Here is an 18,188-nt window from a genome sequence, read left to right on the forward strand (position 1 = left end):
GGATCCATTGTGTGGTCAATAATCATCTCAAGTAGAACATTTCCCCATGAGTCTTCTCCACCCTTTACTGTCATCTCTTCCCAGCAGATTTCTTTGCAATTAAAGTCGCCCATCATAACTATTCTTCCTCCATCTTCCATTATCTTGTTTGATGTTATTCTTGTGTCTTCTAACACACTTTTATGTTCACTCTCTTCCCACGAGGCTGTTTTTGAGGGCACGTAGTTTATTACAAACTTTCTGCTCTTATCTCTGTCTTCTACTTCTATCATAATCAGCTCTACTGTATTCTTTCCATATGTGACACTCTTCACGTTTATATTCTTCTTAGTGAGGAACATAACTCCACCCCCATTTTTTTTATCTCTGTTTCTATTCCAATAATTATATGCATTGTGTCCTATGCTGTTGGGTGGTAGTGGACCTTATAATTTTGTCTACAATTCCCATTATGTCCCATTCTTTTTCCTTCAGATACTCTTTCAGTTCATTCAGTCCTGTTATTAATCCATCTATATTTGTGTAGGACACTCTTAACTTTCTGTTATTTCCATTGTATTCTCTGTTTCTTTTTTGTTTCTGTTATGGTCCATTTCCTCAATTTCATATTCTCTACTCTCCAGTAGAATTCTTCTTTTTCTGACTCCGTTCTGGTCTTGTTTTTTTCTTTAGCTTCTTTCCTTTTAATTTTTTCTCCCTCTCTTTCCTCTTTATTCATTTCTCTTTATCCATACCTTTTTATATTGTTCACTTGCTGCTAGCTTCCCTGTTTTTGCTAAGATATTCTCTGCTGTTGTTTGTGACCTGAATTTAATCTTAATTGGTCTGGTCTTATCTGTACTATATTTTCCGAGCCTAAACATCTCTTCGATTTGTTTCATGATTTCAGGTTCATCTTCCTGAACTAATTCTAGTAAGCTGCTTACTTTTTCTTTTTCCTCACTGATTCTTGAAGTTCTATCTAGGTTATGTTTCTCTTCCATTCCCAATATAATTATACATTTCTTTTTATCTGCTAAGTCTCTTACTATATTCTCCTTCTGTCTCATCACTTTGATAACTGAGTCTTCAGTTTGTTCTTTCATTTGCTGTTTAATTATGTAAGTAAATGCAACTTTACTGTTTTCCTGGATTTTTTTCCAACCCTGTGCTTCTTTTGCTATGGCCTCTTTATTGTTTTTATTATTCTTTAATTCTTCATTCTCCTCTTTTACTTCTTTTAACTGTCTTTTTAATTCTTCTATTTCATTAGTTAAATTTTTGTTCGCCTTCTCTAGTTCTTCCAACTTTTCAACTCTCTGCGCAATGTTGGTTACGTTACTGAACCTGTCTTCCCAATGTTCGATCATCTTATCAAGTTTCTCCTCTAGTCTTGTCAATCGGAGGAGGTTGGTATCCCCCCCACCCTCATTAAATCCCTGGAAATTATTATCCTCACCTTCCATTGTGCTGCTCTTATCTATATTTCTAATCTGTACATTTTTGCTAATCCCATCACCAGAATCATCAGTCCTCCGTTTGTTTGCAAGACGTCTGGCCTCTTGGACCAAGTCTTCACCCTCCTCATTTCCTTCCATTTCCCTCAGTAATCCCTCCCCTTTTCCTTTTTCCTCACTTTCCCATGACACCACAAGTTATCCCCTTCCCTGTAAATACAATAGGTACTTCCTTTGCGTTGAGGTCCACGAAAATTTCACTTTGTCTTCAGAACTCTAATCCTCGCCGTTCATCCGACAAAAGTGTGTGTGTGTGTGTGTGTGTATATATATATATATATATATACATATATATATATACATATATATATACATATATATATATATATATATATATATATATATATATATATATATATATATACCACGCCTCGTTTAACGACGACAATTGGGACCAGCGCGCCGTCTTTAACCGAATTGGTCGTTAAGCGAAAGTGTATACATATACGTACATGTACTGTATGTACAATGTCCAGCAATACATGTATCTTTATTTTTGTGTATTTCCCTCTTTTATACAGTACATTAAAGCGTTATTTACTGTTTATTTACGGTGGTTATGTTCCCGAAATTACCGTATATGACCAAATCCGCGTATGCTGACATTCCATATTGAATACCGGGGTATTTTTTTAGTTTCGACCAAGGGCGCAATATAGCAATAGAAAATTAATTATTAATTTTGTAAATTATAATGTATCAACGTAATATGCAATTTTTTGAGCGGAAATAAAAAAAAAGGTGCTAAAACAAATTTCGCAAGTAACGAAGTCATGTCGGACGAATGGTACACCATGTTTGTTATGATAGATGCCGATGTCGAGGAAATGAAAGGATGATAAATTCGCCTAACCTAACCTGTGTTTGATAAATCATTACCTGCAAATTAAATGTCATCCAGCTCGTCCTTGGTGTCGTCGTCGTGAGTGACGTTGGCAGACGACAAGATGGCGTCCCGATCCTATGCTACCGACTTCGTTCATTAGCATATTTTCTTGTAGCATGGTATTTTTTACTTTCATTTCCGCCCACAAAATTTACCACTACCAGTATATATTGTACCCCAGGTAGTTTTTCCAGCTTGCAGGATGGTAATGTAGACCTAAGCGTCGGAACACTTTACCTCACAGCTAATATCCACCGTACAAGTTTATTTATAACATTATACAAATTTGCCTCAGCCAACTTAATTATCGTACACGACGTCGTAACTTCGGGAGATTTACGTTAAACGAATATTGGTCTGTCAGAAAGCCCGTCGTTACTCCGAGTTGTCGTTAACCGAGTAGGTCGTTAAACGAGGAGTGCCTGTATATACATATATATATATATATACACTGAATTGAACACCACAGCATTTTCACAGTTATTAATTTTCTTCTTAATATTTTCAAGTTTCCTCACTAAAGTTCTAATATTGGGAGGATGAGCGGAAACGAACTTTCCAAAGTTCTCTATTTTCATTATTTGACGTTTCAACTGCAGAGAGTCATTATCAAGTTACAAGAACAGTTAAGGCAACACAATCTACAGATACGTTACATGGTCACAGGAAAAATTAGAATGCTACAGTCTTAGGTCAAGCGCGATCTTTAAACCTCCGATGACCTGACCCTGGAAGACTTTCTCAGAGCTTGAGGAGGGGGAGGGAGAGGTGAGGGGGGGAGAGTAGGAGTCGGAGTAAGGTGAGGTGAAGTAGTGTGTCTAGCATACATAGGGAGGTTATGTACAACATGTTGCGTGGACGTATTAAATAAAGAAATAGCAGACAACAAATTAGCCTGTACATTGATCACAGGAGACAATTCTCTTATATACACAGCCTCTAACATTTTTAGTTCCTTAATGTTATTACACTGGGCTAGCACTTCAGTGTTATGAACAATGGTTGCTCTATCCAACACAGACTTGTGAAACTGTACAAAATGATTTTTAATGGCTCCCTGTTGGAGGTGGAGAGTTAAACGTCTGCTAAGGCTGCATGTCATATGACCAACATAGCTACGAGGAAAGAGCTCACAGGAGACAATTCTCTTATATACACAGCCTCTAACATTTTTAGTTCCTTAATGTTATTACACTGGGCTAGCACTTCAGTGTTATGAACAATGGTTGCTCTATCCAACACAGACTTGTGAAACTGTACAAAATGATTTTTAATGGCTCCCTGTTGGAGGTGGAGAGTTAAACGTCTGCTAAGGCTGCATGTCGTATGACCAACATAGCTACGAGGAAAGAGCTCACAGTCTCCAGTAATGCATTTGAACTGATAGACTACGTTAGTTTTTGACAGCATCCCAGAAGTGCCAGGGAACTAGTGCAGGTTTTTTTTTTTTTTATAAAATATCACCAAGCTCAAGACATCATTTTCATCCACCGGTTTACAATTTCGAAAAAACAATGTCTTTAATGCATTTCTCATCCTCACGGTAAGGGCTGTTGAAGATATTCTTATAAAAAACTTTGATGATATTATTGTGGGGAGGGGATGGTTATACAATACTGTCAAGCATTTTATTGGTAATGTCAAAGTCTGTGTTGGAATAACCGTTATTCACTGACAGCTGGCGTAGGTGTTGTAGTTCTGAGTGGAGTGAATGCCAGGACGAGCAAACCTTAATCGCCCGTCGCACGTAGGCTTTAATAACACCTCTTTTGTACTCAGCCGTACATTCACTCTCACCGTTCATTCACTCTCACCGTTCATGCATTTCCCAGCATTGGTGGGCTTGCGGAAAACAGAAGTGATGAAGTTGTCAGAAGACGCGTCCACCATAACATCAAGAAACGGGAGTTTGTTGTTATCGTTTAACTCAACAGAAAATTTTAAACCTGAAACTTCCTGGAGGTTCGATCTAAGTTCTTCAAGTAAACGCATGTCATTGACACACACAAAAATATCGTCTATATACCTGCGGTACAAAGAGGGTTTAATAGGGAGGTTGCTAATTACTTCTTCCTCAACATGGGCCATGAAGGCTTGAGCAAATAAAACCCCCAGGGGGGACCCCATGGCAACCCCGTCAGTCTGAATATACAAATTACCTAAAGGGCATTTAAAAGGGGCTTCTGATGTACAAGCCATGAGCATGTCTTTCAAGATAGGCTCAGAAAGTTTGGGGGGAGGGAGCACTGGATGGCGGTAGGTGTAATTTAAGATGATGTCAATAGTTCTAATCAAGGGGACATGGGAAAAGAGACTCTCAGCGTCCAGAGAGGCTAAAATGCCCGAGGGCTTGTTACATCTTAAAATGTCAACAAATTCATCAGTAGATTTAAGGGAATGAGTGGTGGGGATGTAAGGGGTGATAATCTGATTTAAGCGTTTAGCTAGGGAATAAGTGGGGGTAGGTATTTGAGAGATGATAGGTCTTAAGGGGTTACCTTCCTTGTGGGTTTTAACATTCCCGTAAAAATAGCCGGGGGCAAAATCACCAGTAATGGAATCAAATTTAAGGTCACCAATGACCGCATTAGCAGCGTGAATAAGTGAATTAACCTTAGACTTAAGATTAACAGTGGGGTTACGAGACAAAAGTTTGAATTTAGAGGGGTCTCCTAAAAGATTATTACACTTATCCAAGTAACAGTCACGATCTAGGATCACAAAGGTATTAGACTTATCCGCTTTGCGAATAATAATGTGCTCATTGTCACGGAGCTGCTGTGCGGCCTCGCGAAGGCGAGGGGACAAAATACCCTGAGAAGGACGGTGTCTCTTCTTAGTGCTCTCTGCTTGCAAGTTCTCTTGAAGGTCAGGGTTGATAGAGATTTTACCTTCACGTTCTAATTTACATAGATTATCATACAATGATGCAAGTTTTGTCTTTTTGTTGACACTGTTCAATTTCGGAGAAATGTGACAATTAATTCCTAAATTTAAAAACTCCACTTGCGCATCAGAAAGAACAACACTCGAGAGATTCACAAAGCTATCTGACGGCTTAGGGATGGCCAAGGAACCACCATAAAGCCGGATCAACTTCTTCAGGATACGAGTTTGCCCCACTTGAAAATGGGAGGCCACAAGGTTGTCAAGCGCGGCCATCGTTTGCTGCTTCAGGTCGAGACTCACGGACGAGGAATCATAAAGAGTGGTAGCCTTTACTAATTCTTCACGTAAGGACTGCAACTGTAACTTCTTGTGCTGGGACTGTTCTTCAACCAATTTCCTCCGGAAATCTAAGGTGAAGTTATTCTGCTGTACTGCACAGTCGTGCAGGCAAAGAATTGTATACTTAGGGCGCAGGTTTTCTTTTATACACACTGAATTGAACACCACAGCATTTTCACAGTTATTAATTTTCTTCTTAATATTTTCAATCAATGTACAGGCTAATTTGTTGTCTGCTATTTCTTTATTTAATACATCCACGTGACATGTTGTTCATAACCTCCCTATGTATGCTAGGCACGCTACTTCACCTCACCTTACTCCGACTCCTACTCTCCCCCCTTCACCTCTCCCTCCCCCTTCCCCTCCCCCTCCTCAAGCTCTGAGAAAGTCTTCCAGGGTCAGGTCATCGGAGGTTTAAAGATCACGCTTGACCTAAGACTGTAGCATTCTAATTTTTCCTGTGACCATGTAACGTAACTGTAGATTGTGTTGCCTTAACTGTTCTTGTAACTTGATAATGACTCTTTGCAGTCGAAACGTCAAATAATTAAAATGGAGAACTTTGGAAAGTTCGTTTCTGCTCATCCTCCCAATATTAGAACTTTAATGAGGAAACTTGAAAATATTAAGAAAAAAATTAATAACTGAAAATGTTGTGGTGTTCAATTCAGTGTGTATAAAAGAAAACCTGTGCCCTAAGTATACAATATATATATAATATATACATATATATATTATATATAATATATATAATATATATATATATATATATATACACACACACACACACACACACTTTCAACGAACGGACGGCTTGACGAACGCTCTGAAGAAAAGTGCAGATTGAGGATACCAACGCAAAGAGAAGTGCCTTTTTGTATTTGCAGGGGGGGGGAATTGCTCGTGAGGTAGTGGGAAAGTAAGGAAAGAGGAGAGGGGGAGGGATTACTGGGGAAATGGAAGGTAATGAGGATGTGGAGGACTTGGCCCAGGCAGACGGGCGGAAGGTCAACATGAAACGACCACCGGATGACGAAATGGCAAATAAAAATGTAAAGATTAGAAGTATAGAGAGGAGAAATACAGTAGAAAGTGACGAGAATATGTTCCAGGGATTTAAAGAGGGTGGGGGGGACACAACCCCCCCCAGACTGATAAGACTAGAGGAGAGAGTTGATAAGGTGATCGAGGACTTGGAACGTAAGTTAGGTAATGTAGGCTCCATTCTCCAAAGAATTGAAAGATTGGAACAACTAGAGAAGGCTAACAGAAACTTAACTGAAGAAGTAGAGGACCTAAAAAGACAGTTAGGAAATGTAAAGGAGGAGAATGAGAAATTGAAGAAGAATAGTAATGAAAACAGTGAGAAAATAGCTACAGAAGCTAAAAATTGGAGAATAACTCAAGAAGGGAATAAGGTTTCATTCACTGACATAGTCAAACAGCAATTGAAAGAACATAATGAAGACTCAGTTATTAAAGTGATGAGACAGAAGGAGAATATAGTAAGAGAATTAGCTGACAAAAAGAAATGTATAATTATATTAGGAATGGAAGAGAAACATAACCCAGATAGAACCGCAAGAATCAAGGAGGAAAATGAAAGGGTAAGCAGTTTATTAAAATTAGTCCAGGAAGATGAACCAGAAATTATAAAGGAAATTGAGGAAAAATTCAGACTCGGAAAATATAGTACAGATAAGACCAGACCAATTAAGATTAAATTCAGGTCACAAACAACGGCAGAGAAAATTCTATCCAAGACAGGGAAACTAGCAACAAATGATCAATATAAAAAGGTATGGATAAAAAGAGAAATGAATAAGGAGGAAAGAGAGGCAGAAAAGCAGAAAAGAATTGAAGCTAAGGCAAAAAACGAGGAAAGAACGGAGTCAGAGAAAGAGAGATTCTATTGGAGAGTAGTGAACATGAAAATAAAGAAGTTCGACATACTAAAGAAAAACATAAGGGAAACAGAGAACACAATGGAAGTGGCAGAAAACTAAGAGTGTCTTACACAAATATAGATGGATTGATAACAGGATTGAATGAACTGAATGATTATTTGAAAGAAAAAGAACCGGACATAATGGGAATTGTAGAAACAAAATTAAAAGGCCCACTACCACCCAACAGTGTAGGACATGATACATACAATTATTGGATTAGAAACAGAGAGAAAAAACAAGGGGGTGGAGTTATGTTCCTGACAAAGAAGGATATAAACGTGAAAGGTGTCATATATGGAAAGAATACAGTAGAGATGATTATGATAGAAGTGGAAGACCGAGATAAGAAGAGCAGAAAATTTGTGATCAACTATGTGCCTCCGAAAACAGCCTCATGGGAGGAGAATGAACATAAAAGTATGTTAGAGGACACAAAGATAGCATTAACTAAAATAATGGAAGACGGAGGAAGAATAGTTATGATGGGCGACTTTAATTGCAAAGAAATCTGCTGGGAAGAAATGACAGTAAAGAGTGGTGATGACTCATGGGGAAATGCTCTACTTGAGATGATTACTGACCATTCAATGACACAATGGATACAAGAGAACACTAGGTATAGAAATGAAGAAGAACCATCGAGGCTAGACTTAATAATTACATCTGAACCTAGAATAGTGGACAAGATTGAATATAAAACACCAATAGGTAAAAGTGACCACATATTGATTGAACTGGAACTTAATGAAGAAAAATATATGAAAAGAAATGAACAATATAGAAAAGGAAGAATGATGTATGAAAAAACAAACTTTGATAAAATAAGAGAATTCTTCCAACAAGAAAACTGGGAAGAAATATACAAAGAAGAAACATCAGTGGAAGAGAAATGGAATATTTTGACAAAAATTTACAAAGAAGGAGTGGAAAAGTATGTCCCAAGACAAAAACAAGAAAAAGAATATGTAAAATGCTGGTACAACAAAAGTTGTAGGGAGTTAAAAGACAAAAGAGACAAAGCCTGGACCGGATGGAAAAAAGACAGAAGACCTGAAAAATGGAAAATATATACTGGTTATAGAAATGAATATGTACAAAAGTGCAGAGAGGAAAAAAGAAAATATGAAAAAGATGTTATAGAAAAGTGTAAAGATCAACCAAAACTATTCTACAGATTTGTAAACAATAAACTGAAAAACAAACAAGACTTGGAGAAATTAAGACAAGGGGGAGTTGAATACACTGAGGAAATGGAAATGGCAGAAATTATGAACAAACATTTTAAATCAGTGTTTACAAGGGAAAATATACAACCTGAAGAGATTGAGTGGAAGGAAAAAGTCCCCCCTATGGAAGAAATAGAAGTAACGAAGAATGAAATATTGACACACTTGGGTAATTTTGATGTCAGAAAATCGCATGGGCCAGATGAAATAGCAAACTGGATTCTGAAAGAATGTAGGAATGAACTGGCAGACAAAATACATAGCATAATAAGCAGTTCCTTAAAAGAAGGAAAAGTTCCAGAAGATTGGAAAAAAGCAAATGTAGTACCTATATATAAAGGAGGAAATAAAGAAGAACCTACCAACTATAGACCAGTCTCTCTAACAAGTACAATAGCAAAAATATGTGAAAGAATTATCAAAAGTAGATGGGTAAAATACTTGGAAAAAAACAACGTACTAAATCCAAGGCAATTTGGATTCAGACAAGGACGATCATGCGTCACCAATTTAATATGTTTCTATTCAAGGCTAATAGATATAATACAAGAAAGAGATGGATGGGCTGATTGTGCATTTCTAGACCTAAAAAAAGCTTTTGACAAAGTACCACATAAGAAGTTGCTTAAGAAATTAGAATATGAAGGAGGAATACAAGGTAAATTGCTAAATTGGATGGAAGACTTTTTGCAAGAAAGAAAAATGAGAGTAGTGATAAGAGATCAGCACTCAAAATGGAATGAAGTAATAAGCGGTGTCCCGCAGGGAACAGTTCTGGCCCCAATAATGTTTGCTATATATATTAATGATATGGATGAAGGAATTGAAAGCTATATGAGCTTCTTTGCAGATGATGCAAAATTACTGAAAAGAGTGAAAACTGAAGAAGATTGTGAATCACTACAGAGAGATCTAAATAAAGTACAAGAATGGAGTAGGAAGTGGGAGATGGAGTTCAATACAAAAAAGTGTAGTATAATGGAATTTGGAAAAAGCAAAAACAGAATAACAGGATCATATAATTTGGGAGAAGAAGGAACAAAAAGAGTAGAAAATGAGAGGGACCTGGGAGTCATTGTTATGAATAATATGTCACCTGAGAAACATATAAATAAGATTTTTGGAGAAACTTATAATTTAATAAGAACAATCAAAGTGGCATTTACATACCTGGATGAAGAAATGGTGAGGAAAATCCTAGTCACCCTGATAAGACCAAGATTGGAATATGCAGCAACGATATGGTCACCAAGTACAAAAAAATGTATAAAAAAACTTGAAAGAATACAAAGAGCAATTACTAAACTGGCACCAACACTCTCAAAACTATCATATGAAGAGAGACTACAAAAACTTAAACTACAGACACTAGAGCAAAGAAGAGAGAGAGGAGATTTGATAGCTATTTACAGAATCATGAAAGGCATAGAAATTACTGATAGAGAGAATCTGATAAAATGGGATGACAGAAATACAAGAGGACACGGAAAGAAAATAAAAAAAGACAACTATAGAAGAGATTTGAAAAAGAACAGCTTTCCTCACAGAGCAATAGACAGTTGGAACAAGTTAGATGAGAAAGTGGTGTGTGCAAAAACAATACATGAATTTAAAAATAGTTTAGATAAAATGAGATATGAAGACGGGACCTCACGAGCATAGCTCCCCTTCCCGTAAAATACAACTAGGTAAATACATGCATACAGAAGAGACCTGAAAAAGAACAGCTTCCCACACAGAGTGATAGATATATGGACCAAATTGGATGAAAAAATAGTGTGTGCAAACACAATACAAGAATTTAAGAACAAACTTGATCTTGCAAGATACAAAAATGGGTCACCATGAGCATAGCTCCTCTTCCCATATAATACAGCTAGGTAAAACTAGGTAAATATGTACATATTATATTTAGTGACCTCATTTCAGACCTCATGGGATACAGTGTCAGGATTTCTTTCCTTAGTTTTATCTATCCATTAACTCCAATTTTCAAGATTAGTCCATCAACAGAGGAGTGCACTGTCCTGATTTTTTCCCCCAATTCTTTCTATTAGTATCACTTCACAGTATAGAAATAAAATTTACTTTCTCTTTTTCACTTATGGTTCTTGCTTGATGTTTGCTATGCTGTGTTCATTAGAGCTCACTTTCAGTCCTAATACACACTCATTTACTTATAAGTGTATTGTAATCCCTTCAGCATGAAATCTTGTACTAATCTGAATAAAACCATTTATTATTAGCAAGAACAAAATGCATTGGTGTTGCTGTAGTAGACTTATTAAATAAGATAGCTTTAACCCTGTAAGCATGAAGTTTTTCCCAAAACAGATTGAAATTGACATCACCCAGAAAAAATCTGTGAAGATCATTATTGTGCAGGTTAAGGATTATGTATATTCTGTATGCCCTGTCAACTGTGATGATTTAGAATACCAGTCTGAAGGTCTATATTTTCCTTTTTATATTTTCTCATCAGTGTGCATTTCCTCATTACCCTCTGTTTCTTGGTTAGATCTTGTGCTAACTGTCGCTTCTTTCATATATTGTCAGTATTCTTTGTTCATGCTTATCCAGGACTTCTTTGTTAGGTCATATATTTTTTTTTTTTTTTTTTTTTTTTTTTCCATCATCATTCTGGTCTGTCAAGATCACTCCCCTTCCATGGCTCTGCCCCTTTTTAGAAAATCATCTTGCCCCATTTCTTACCAAATTTCTTCCCTCCCAACTCCATTAGCTGATAAATCTCTCTCTCTTGACACACAGAGAAACCAGCTAGAATGAGGCGAGAGGATAGACCGGCGATACTGGACCTCTTATTCAACAGAATGGGAAATGAAGTGGCAAACATCACACATGAAGCACCATTAGGCAAGAGTGACCATATACTACTAGAATTTGACTATACATTAAGCAACAGTTTTGAGGCAAAGGAAGAAATGCACAAAGTATATGGGTAACATTTCAGGAGAGGAACTTAAGTGGAATTACAGGATTCTAGAGGACTAGACTGGGCACACTTATTCCTGACTCCTGGATGAAACCTATTACAGATTTTGTTCGGTCTGAACACCTGATGCCCATATGGGGTATTAACTGCATAGATTTTATGCAATCAGTATTTCATTGACTTAGTGATATTCCTATAGACCAGAATTATGCATTATTCATTTGTGATTTTAGACTAATCTCCTAAAAAAAAAAAAAAAAAAAAAAAAAAAATTATACTACTACTTTCTAATTTCCCTCCCATAGAATTCTTCTTTACTACCTTTATGACTCCATCTCTTTGATGCAATATTGTCCCCAAGGATAGAAACACTGATTATCTCTGACAAAATATTAAATACCTGAGAAAGAGTGGGATCTTCATCAGAACTGAGATATTAATTTTATCCTAAATTATTTCATATGCCTTCAAGACAGACCACCAAACTCAGTACTCCACTAACATCCCCTAGACATAAGCCCCACAGAAAAAAAGCCACACTGACATGCTTGTGTTCAAGATACCACCAACATTGAAACTGTACCAACACAGAATAGGACACACAATGAAGAAAAGGTGAAAAAAGTAAACTCAGAGAAAGATCTTGGAGTGATGATTGGCAAGGACATGACACCAGATAAGCATATTAACAAAATATATGGGGAAACCTACAATTTATTGAGATCAAAAATAGATGGGTAAAGCACCTGGAAGAAAAAACTATACTAAATCCAAATCAATTTGGATTCAGACAAGGGAGATCATGTACAACAAATTTGATCTGCTTCTACTCAAGATTAATAGACATAATACAAGAAAGAGATGGGTGGGCAGACTGTGCCTTTCTCGACCTACAAAAGGCATTCGACAAGGTACCACATAAACTTATAAAGAATATAGAGTCAAAAGGTGGCATCAGGGGAAAATTATTGGAATGGATGAAAGACTTCCTGATTGGGAGGAAAATGAGAGTTGTAATTAGAGAAAAATTCTCAAACTGGGAAGAAGTGAAAAGTGGTGTCCCGCAGGGATCAGTACTGGCCCCGATCATGTTTGCCATATACATTAATGACATGGATGAAGGTGTAGAGTGTTATATGAATTTCTTTGCAGTTGATGCAAAGATACTAAAGAAGGTAAAAACGGAGGAAGACTGCAACACATTGCAACAAGATTTGGACAAGATTTGGAATTGGACCCAAAAGTGGGAAGTAAAATTCATATATACATACATACATATACCAAAGGTTTTTTCCCTCTACACAGGGGGTAGCCAAAAAGAAAAAAGGCATAGAAACCACTCCCACCCATTCCATTTCCTTTATATTCCACTCCCCTCCACCCTCCTCCCTCCCTCCCATCTTGGCACCTCCCAGATGAAGTAAAATTCAATATAAAGAAATGTATAATGGAGTTTGGAAAGAGTAAAAACAGAATATCAAAAGATTACAAAATTGATGAAGAAAAGGTGAAAAAAGTAAACTCAGAGAAAGATCTTGGAGTGATGATTGGCAAGGACATGACACCAGATAAGCATATTAATAAAATATTCGGAGAAACCTACAATTTATTGAGATCAATCAAAGTGGCGTTTGCCTATTTGGACGAAGAAATTATAAAGAAAATCTTAACTACACTAATAAGACCAAAACTTGAGTACACAGCAGCACTCTGGACACCCAGTATCAAAAAGAACATTATAAAACTAGAAAGGTTACAAAGAGCAACAACCAAACTAGCACCAACTCTTTCCGAACTAACATATGAGCAAAGACTTTCCAAATTAGAACTACCAACTTTGGAACAGAAAAGAGAAAGAGGTGACCTTCTGACTATCTACAGAATAATGAAAGGAAAGGAAGTTTTAGATAGGGATAACTTGTTAATATGGGATAACAGTAAAATGAGAGGACACGAAAAGAAACTAAAAAAGATAGTTACAGAAGAAACTTAAAAAGGAACAGCTTCCCGCACAGAGTGATAGATACATGGAATAAATTAAACAATGAAACAGTGTGTGCAAACACTATACAAGATTTTAAGAAAAAACTTGATGCTGAGAGATACAAAGATGGGTCACCATGAGCATAGCTCCCTTCCCATATAATACAACTAGGTAAATACTAATAATCCCCAGGCAATAGCAACAATCTTCTCTGAGTAACTTGGGCACCTGCCTGAAGGCCTTTGCTGATTACCTAAATGCCATAGGTCATGTGAAAGAGAGACCAGGAGTAATGGATGAATTGGTTTCATATGCCAAATAAAATTGCCTGCCATTTACTGCCATCTGTACCAAATTCACATGCATGTGATGTCTCATTTACTAGAGTTTAGATTGGAAGCCTCTTCCAAAACCTTCTTAAACCATAACTTTTCATAGAAGGAAAATACAAAGGGGATCCTTAAACCCCTCATTCCAGCCCATTTAGTCACTTTCTACAACATGCATTAGAACACAGTGGTGGCATCTCCCCCCCTCTCTCTCTCTCCACAGGGGAATGTTAAGTAATAGAGGTGTTAAAGAATAGGTTTGAGGAGACATCATAGTACAAAAGCATCTAATTCCTTTATAAGTAGAGATTTTGTTCTAACATAGATGAATGATGTGAAGCTCTGGTCCATAGGGACACCTCCAAAACAGTCCCTAAATTATTAACTTCATGTCACCATGCAGGTGGGAAGTGTGGACAAAAATTAAGTTATTGTGGTAGTGGTTTGAAGTTGAGTTTAAATGGCAAGGAGCTGAGGAAAGTGGAGAGCTTTAAGTACTTGGGGTTACATGTAGCTGGGAATAGAGTGGAGGCAAATTATAGAGAAAGGGAAGCAAGTAGATGTCTAGGGGAATGAGTTTCATGAGAAATAGGTATCTAGGGGTAAACACAGAGAAGAATGACCAAGGGAGGGATTGTGTTCGCATCATTGTATAGAACAGAGGATTGGAGATTGAAGAAGGCAGAAAGTAAGACCCTAAATGTATTTGAGATGAAGTGTGTTAGAAGTATGGTGGGGTTACAAGGATGGATATAGTGAGAAATGTGGAGGTGAGGAGGAGTGTGAGAGTGGAAAGAGAGCTAGTTGTTGTTGTTGTTCTCTAGACTGTCTGTCCAAGTAGTCCCGTCTCCCCAAGGAATGCCATGGCCGAAACAGGGTTTTCCCACAAATTCTTTATGGAGTGTATGTTGTGTTGTTTGCATGCATGATTGTGTAAAATGCAGTCTTCCATGGCATGTTGAATAGTATGGGGTGACGTGTTACATCCTGGGCATTTGTCCATAATGCGGTCAACCAGTCTCTTCTGGTAGCTTAGAAGGGCTGGGTGGTGGCCACATCGCAGTCTGGCCAGGTGGACTCTGTCCTTTTGTGGGAGAGAGGATTCAGAGGGATGGATATCAGGGGGTCTGACATGCAGCAATGTGTTGTCTTTGTGTGTTAATGGAGCAGTGAGCGATGTGATTATGAATATGTTTCTGGAGGCTGGTATTTGGTGGTTTCGTGGGAAGAGAAGAGAGTATTTGTGTGTAATATAGATATTTATATGCTTTTTTTTATATTTCTTGGTGTGTGTGGGTGTTCTGCTATGTAGTGTAGCGGATATGCTATGTTTTTGGAGGCTGCAGCAAGTGTTTGTGTGCCTCTCATGTCAAGGTGATCTTTGATTTTGAGGACTTTTGTTTCATAGTGTAGGTGGTCTGTAGGTGTTGTATATGTGCAGCCTGTAATTGTTTTTAATGCTTTGTTTTGTATGGTCTGAAGGGTGTTGAGGTGTGTCTCACTGAGATTAGGTGCCCATGCTGGACTCTCATAATTCATCACTGAGTGTATGCATTGTTTGTATATTGTAGTATTAGTTTCTTTTGTCCAAATGTTCCAGTGATTGATTTAAGTGCATTGAGTCTAGGTGTGCATTTATTTTTTATGTTTGTGATGTGTTGTTTAAATGACATGGATGTATCATATGTTACACCAAGAATTTTCGGGATGTGTGTGTGTGTGGTATTAGTGTTGTTGATATAGAGTTGAGGAATGTATTTGTGTTCTTTTGTCCAGTTGGTGAGAAGTGTTGCTGTAGATTTGGCCGGGGCTATTTTGAGTCTGTAATAAACCATGTGTTGAGTGTATCAAGATATGGCTGTATTATTTCTGTGGCTTTGTCTGTGTTACGATGTGTATGTGTGATTGTTATGCTGTCTGCATAGGAAGAGATTTGTATTTCAGAGGTGTCTGATGTGGGTATATCATGCATGTATACTCGTAGATTAAAGAGTGTGGGGGATAGAACAGAGCCCTGTGGTACTCCAATCTTAATGTTTCTGATGTGCGATGATTGGCCATTATATGACACATAAGCATTTCTGCCTGCCAGATAATTGCCCAGCCATCTTTTGGTGTTATTGTGCATGTCTGTGTTATATATTTTGTTTTTTAGTTTGTGGCAGGGGATAGCATCAAAAGTTTTACTAATGTCTAATGTTATAAGTAATGTTCTGTGATGGGGCCTGAGTTGATGCCATCTAATATTCTTTGCATGAGGTTTATTAGAAGAGTGTGGAGTGTAGTGGTCTAAAACTGGTGTGATTCAGCAAGGGGAATATGTGGTGTGATGAGTTGAAGTATGAGGTGTTCAATGACTTTGGAGGGGGTGCAGAGAAGTGTGATTGGGCGGTGTGATGTTGGGATTGTTGGGTCTTTATTGGGTTTTGGGATTGTGATTATTTTCCCATGCTTCCAGATGTCAGGTATAGTGTTGTGTGAATAGCTGTAGTTTGCAATGTTTGTGAGTGCATGTATACCTTGTGGTCCAATGTGTTTTAGGTGGATGTTACTTATGTTGTCAGGGCCACAGGTGGATGAGTGCTTGAGGTTATGTATTATGTGTTTTGTCTGACTGTCTATGAAGGGTGTATAGTCTGAGTCTGTGGGAAAGTCTTTCTTATGTCGAATGGTACATCAGTTGTCAGGGTGAGAAGTGAGATGGCTTGTCTGTGCAAAATGACTTATGAGTGTTTGAGGGTAAATTATGTGTTGTGGTTATTGCTGTGTGAGAGTGTGTTGTGTTACTGTTGGATAGTGTAATGCTGTTGAGTGAGCTAGTAGAGAGGACTTATCAAGAATTAAATAGTTTGGGCATACAGGGAGAATGAATGTCATATGGAAAGAATGAGTGGAGAAAAACTAATATAGGAAACAGGGAAAGCAGAAGTGGGTGGAGATAACTTGAGGGAAGACCAAGAATAAGGTGGATTAACAGGATGAAAGGGATATTGGATGCAAAAGAAATGTCTGTTGTGTAAGGAAGAGTGCAAAAGATAGATGTGAATGGAGAGTGGTTGTTAATGGATGAGGAAATGACATGCCCCATAGGGATTTCTTGTTTTCATTTAGTTATTGTAGTTCTCTTTCTTGTTTGACTTTTGGCTTGCTGTTTAGTTTATTTCTTTTATTTTTAGGGTGGCTTTCTCTGGTATGATTTTTTTTTTTTTTTCTTTTCTTTTTTTTTCTTTTTTATGTAGCCTCTTGGAATATGTCTCTTGTAGGCCCTCTGTATGGTCACAGCAATTTTTTGCACTGTTCTGCCTCTGGATGGGAAATCTATGGCAAAGGTCTTATAGTTCATCTCTGCACTATTTCCTTTGTCTTTTTTAAGTGTATAAATGTTTTCTTAAGGTGACATAAATTGGACAGAGGATAGCACTAGGCATACTGCTCTCTCTAGCCCCAAAGGGGACATCTCTAAAAAAAAAAAAAAAAAAAGGCATAAGAGGGTCAGGGAGTTTTCCAGCCAGAACCCTAAGGTTTGAGTCTTTTAATGTACATGGGTGTGGTACAGATGAGAGTAAAAGGGAAAAGATGGGCAGTATGTTTGTGAGAGGAAAGATGGATGTGTTGGCATTGAATGAAACTAAGGTGAAAGGGAGGGGGTGAGTTTGAGTTTGGGAGTGTAGTGGGGAGGGTATCAGGAGTGAAGAGATGATGAGGGATGTTTGCATGCTATCCTGCAAGCAAAGGGCAACAGTGAAATGCGGGGAGGATGTTGTACATGTTTATTAATCAGTGGGTTATACATACATGGGAGCATGTGGTACACATGGGAAGACAGATGGGTATCAACTGGTATGGGGGCAGCATTTTTCACTACACAGGGCAAAGATGATGCCATATCCAGTATAAGTATGAAAAGGGGCCTTGTCAGCCATAACAAAGAGTCCTTGTACAGGAATCATCTTTGCTGATCAGGGCATGCTACGATACCATGGTACCTTGCCCTATGCTACTATCCTATGCTAAAGCATATACCACACCTGTGCACAAGGACTGCAGGTCCTCCACTGAGGGATGGGACACGATGGGGACAGTGTTTTTGGGGGCCGGCGGGCACTTCCATATGGAGGCAGGGACAACGATGCA

At 37.9% G+C, this 18,188-nt stretch overlaps 1 protein-coding gene across 5 annotated transcripts in view; it reads left to right on the forward strand.

The window, feature by feature from the left end:
* Positions 1-18,188, forward strand: part of scaf6 (SR-related CTD associated factor 6) — a 276,422-nt gene that overhangs the window by 165,214 nt on the left and 93,020 nt on the right. For 4 of the 5 annotated variants that reach the window (XM_076212514.1, XM_076212515.1, XM_076212516.1 and 1 more), the window contains one exon: positions 11,558-11,662. The exons of the other annotated variant lie outside the window; for it this stretch is intronic. In XM_076212514.1, coding sequence (XP_076068629.1) covers positions 11,558-11,662 — 105 coding nt within the window. The remainder of the gene's footprint in view (positions 1-11,557; positions 11,663-18,188) is intronic. 5 annotated transcript variants of the gene reach the window in all.

This window comes from Oratosquilla oratoria, chromosome 30 (genome assembly GCF_046742065.1).
Source record: "Oratosquilla oratoria isolate Oo_2021 chromosome 30, ASM4674206v1, whole genome shotgun sequence".
Taxonomy (NCBI): domain Eukaryota; kingdom Metazoa; phylum Arthropoda; class Malacostraca; order Stomatopoda; family Squillidae; genus Oratosquilla; species Oratosquilla oratoria.